General features: G+C 52.3%; 1 protein-coding gene across 1 annotated transcript in view; it reads left to right on the top strand.

Moving 5' to 3' along the window:
* Positions 1–2,903, top strand: part of LOC125046466 (formin-2-like) — a 6,474-nt gene extending 3,571 nt beyond the window's left edge. The window contains exon 3 of the mRNA XM_047644245.1: positions 2,002–2,903. Coding sequence (XP_047500201.1) covers positions 2,002–2,903 — 902 coding nt within the window. The remainder of the gene's footprint in view (positions 1–2,001) is intronic.
* The last annotated feature ends 1,456 nt before the right edge of the window (positions 2,904–4,359 follow it).

Here is a 4,359-nt window from a genome sequence, read left to right as displayed (position 1 = left end):
ACTACCCGGAGGAGTGATGGCTGCAATGACCCTGTGGGCTTCTGCCTTTAGGCTAGGCATGGGGTATAGGCTCTTTTTCATTGACAGGCTCATTATGTTGAACTCTATCAGGCTCAGTGCCCACGGCGGGGCTTCGGCAAAGTCGGGGTGGGGGGAGTCCATGCCCTTAGCAAGAAGCTGTTCTTTGAGCTGATGGCGTATCAACACCCTGGCTGTATGAGACAGCCAGGAGTTGTTTGCAACGAGCTCGTTGTCTTGTTCGAGGCATCTGACTAATTTTTGTCTTAGGCTTGTGTTCCTGGGAGCCTGGATGACCTTTGACAGGAATTGTGTTGCCATTAGATCGATTCGTGAGTCCAGGGGGAAAAGGTTTGCCTCCATCAGGAGGTTGAGGACCTTCGTCCACCTCGGGGCACCCAGAATGATCCTGGCAGCTTCATTTTGGACTATTTCTAATTTGTCTGTGTGCTTTTTCTTTGCAGCAATTAGAGCGACTGAGGCATAGTCCACAATGGGCCGGACAGCATGTACATAGAATGATCTTAGTACTTTGTGTCTGGCCCCTATGCGTCTCCCAGTCATTGCTCTCATGACGGACAGTCTTGCTTTGGTTCGGTCAACCAGGTACTGGACCTCCTTATGGAAGGAGAGGGTCCGGTCTATCCTTACCCCAAGGTATAGGTAGTCCTGGACCCATTCTAATTCCACTCCCTGGATTTTCAGTCTTGTGCCTCGAACTCTCTGTCTCAGAGCCATGGCTTTGGATTTGGCTGCAGAGATCTTTAGTCCTGTCCTAAAACACTCCTCTGACACGAGGTCCAGACAACGCTGGGCTTTATTCTGGCTGCGTGGTCCAGTGGAGGTGATAGCGAGATCGTCTGCATACGAGATGATCTTGCACCCCACTGGAAGGTTTATGTTGAGGATGAAGGACATTAAAGTGTTAAATAGGACTGGACTGAGAACCCCACCCTGTGGCGCTCCATTTTCGAGCGGCATGTGCTGCGATAGGTGACCCTGGAATTTGACGTTGGCAGTCCTGTTCCTGAAGTAGTCACCTATCCAAGCCAAGAGCTTTCCTCTGATTCCCTTCTGGATCAGGCTTTCCTGAATGGCAAGCGGACTTGCCAGTTCAAAAGCCTTCTCCAGGTCAAGGAATACCACCACAGCTGGGCCCTTGCTGATTGTGCTTAAGAGCGTGGCTATGCTGTGTGCTGTGCCCATGCCCCTTGTGAAACCGTGGAGGTGTTCGTGCGGGGGTCCCATTTCCCATTGAAGCCGGTTTAGTACCATCCTCTCAGCCGTCTTGGCCAGACAGCTGAGCAGAGAGATGGGGCGGTACTTCCCCGGCTCCTTTGGTTTTGGGACGGGAACTATGGTAGCCCTCTTCCAACTCTGGGGTAGAGTGGAAGTTTCCCAGGACTTGTTGATGAGTTGCAAGAGTGCACGCTCACCTGCTAGTCCTAGGTGGGAGATAATGGGGTACGAGATCCCATCAGAGCCCGGGGCTGTGTTGGAACTGGTTTTATAGGCTTTCCTTAGTTCCCTCAGAGAAAAGATAACGTCTGAGTTATCGGGTTCGGCTGCCCTTTCTCTGATCTGTTGTCTGGCTGTAGACGCTCTTGTCTTGCCCTCAGCTCGGCTGGTAGACTGAACTCGTGCGCCAGTCTGTTAGCCTCTGCTTGGGGGTCGTGATGGGTGCACCTCGGGGCTGAGCGGCTGGTAGCTCGCTTGACCCGTTGCCACAGCTCTGAAAGGGTGGTTTGGTGGTCAAAGGACTCACACCATTCCAGCCACTTTTCCTGCCTGACTCTGTTGGCAGTTTCCTTGGCATCCGTGACAGCCTCCCTTAGGAGGGATAAGTTGTCAGGGGTTCTTTGCCTTTGGAATAGTTTTCGGCACATGTTCACCCTGTGGTTGACCTCCCTGATCTCGTCATTGAAGTACCAGGCGTCATTGTGACTTCTGGACCCAGGCCGAGTTTTGGGTATGGTCTGTGAGGCTGCTTCATTAATGGCGCCGATGCTGACCCTCCTGGGCCTGTGGCTGTCGCCAATGTTGAACCTCCTGGGCCTGTGGCTGTCGCCAATGTTGAACCTCCTGGGCCTGTGGCTGTCGCCGATGCTGACCCTCCTGGGCCTGTGGCTGTCGCCAATGTTGAACCTCCTGGGCCTGTGGCTGTCGCCAATGTTGAACCTCCTGGGCCTGTGGCTGTCGCCGATGCTGACCCTCCTGGGCCTGTGGCTGTCGCCAATGTTGAACCTCCTGGGCCTGTGGCTGTCGCCAATGTTGAACCTCCTGGGCCTGTGGCTGTCGCCAATGTTGAACCTCCTGGGCCTGTGGCTGTCGCCGATGCTGAACCTCCTGGGCCTGTGGCTGTCGCCGATGCTGAACCTCCTGGGCCTGTGGCTGTCGCCAATGTTGAACCTCCTGGGCCTGTGGCTGTCGCCAATGTTGAACCTCCTGGGCCTGTGGCTGTCGCCAATGTTGAACCTCCTGGGCCTGTGGCTGTCGCCGATGCTGACCCTCCTGGGCCTGTGGCTGTCGCCAATGTTGAACCTCCTGGGCCTGTGGCTGTCGCCAATGTTGAACCTCCTGGGCCTGTGGCTGTCGCCAATGTTGAACCTCCTGGGCCTGTGGCTGTCGCCAATGTTGAACCTCCTGGGCCTGTGGCTGTAGCCGATGCTGACCCTCCTGGGCCTGTGGCTGTTGCCGATGCTGACGAGGGTCGTGTGGCAGGAGCCTCTGGGGAACCCCATAGTCTCCTGTCCAACGAAGCTACTGGGCCAGTGGATTTCGGGGCGTCTGATGGTCCCGTTAGAAATCGATACCGTGTTCCTGATGAAGTTGATCCCAACATCGCTACCTTGTACTGTGGGGTTCGAGCACCCGATTTCCTGTGATGATGAACCGGTCTTCTCATCTAAGAGGGATGGCAATGGCCGTCCTTCCTCTTCCTCTCCTCTCAGAGACTGCAGCGGTCAGCGTAAGGAGACGAGTGATCAGCCGTTCAGTGAACATAGTCGTGACTGTGAAGTGTTCTTATGTTCAGTGATATATTTCAGTCGTGACTGTGAAGTGTTCTTATGTTCAGTGATATATTTCAGTCGTGACTGTGAAGTGTTCTTATGTTCAGTGATATATTTCAGTGCATTCAGGTGGCTGAAATTCTTTCCTGTATAAGGAAACGAGTGATTAGCCGTTCAGTGAACACAGTCGTGACTGTGAAGTGTTCTTATGTTCAGTGATATATTTCAGTGTATTCAGGTGGCAGGAATCCTTTCCTGTACAAGTCCATAAGGTCCATAAGGTCCATCGAAATGCGCTCCAAAGGAAACTCGGCTAGAGGCGCTTCTGCCATCACCACTTTCTGAGGGCTACCCCTAGACTGTTGACAAATGGGACAACCTGCTACAAACTCCTGAACATCCTTTAACATATTTGGCCAATAATACATGGACCGTGCATTTTCGAAGGTTCTTTGCACACCTGGATGTGATGCTAGTGGGGGGAGGTGGGAAGCCTTCAGGGTAGAGTTTTTAAGATGGGAAGGGACCACCAGCTGATAACAAATGCGATCAGGCAAGTGTCGCAATCTGTAGATGACATCATCTTTAATTTCAAATTCAGCCAAAGAAAGGGGTAACTTTTTCTGTGGCACTTTACCACCTTTTAAGTAGTGTCGTATCTCCAATAGCTGGGGGTCTTTTTCCTGCTCCCTTGCAATACATTTTGGAGAATTATCGGCAATCACCAGCCTGGCCACTTGGCGGGATAACAAGTCAGGGACGTGGTTAGTTGGGCTTTCTTTATACTTTTCGCAAAAGTTGTAGAAGGACAAATCATGTGCGTACCTCGTCATTCTTGGGGACTTTGTTTTACGAACAAAAACATTAACTAGTGGCCTGTGATCTGTATAGATCAGAAATTTCCTCCCATACAAGTATGGGTCAAAGACTCTCACTCCCTCCACGACCGCGAGTGCTTCCAGGTCAATGGCTGGGTACCTAGACTCAGAGGACCTCAACTTCCGGCTGTAATAGGCAATGGCATAAGGCGCTTGAGTTACATCTCGCTGCATTAGGCAGGCTCCAATTGCGACCCCAGAAGCGTCCGTGTGCAGCTCAAACTCCTTAGTAAAGTCTGGCTGCCTAAGAACAGGAGCAGTTTCCAGACGTTCTCTTAGCTCATCAAAAGCGCCTTGCTGTTCTGGGCCCCACTGCCATTTTTTATCCTTCTTTAGTAATAGATGTAATGGTGAGGCAATGGTGGCATAGCCTGGTATATGCTTCCTAAAAAATCCTGTAGCCCCTAGGAAGCGTCTGCCCTGACGGACCGTGCGAGGTGTTGGAGACCTGG

This window comes from Penaeus chinensis, chromosome 39 (genome assembly GCF_019202785.1).
Source record: "Penaeus chinensis breed Huanghai No. 1 chromosome 39, ASM1920278v2, whole genome shotgun sequence".
Taxonomy (NCBI): domain Eukaryota; kingdom Metazoa; phylum Arthropoda; class Malacostraca; order Decapoda; family Penaeidae; genus Penaeus; species Penaeus chinensis.
The sequence above is the reverse complement of the archived record's forward strand: the minus strand, read 5'-3'. Positions and strand labels throughout refer to the sequence as shown.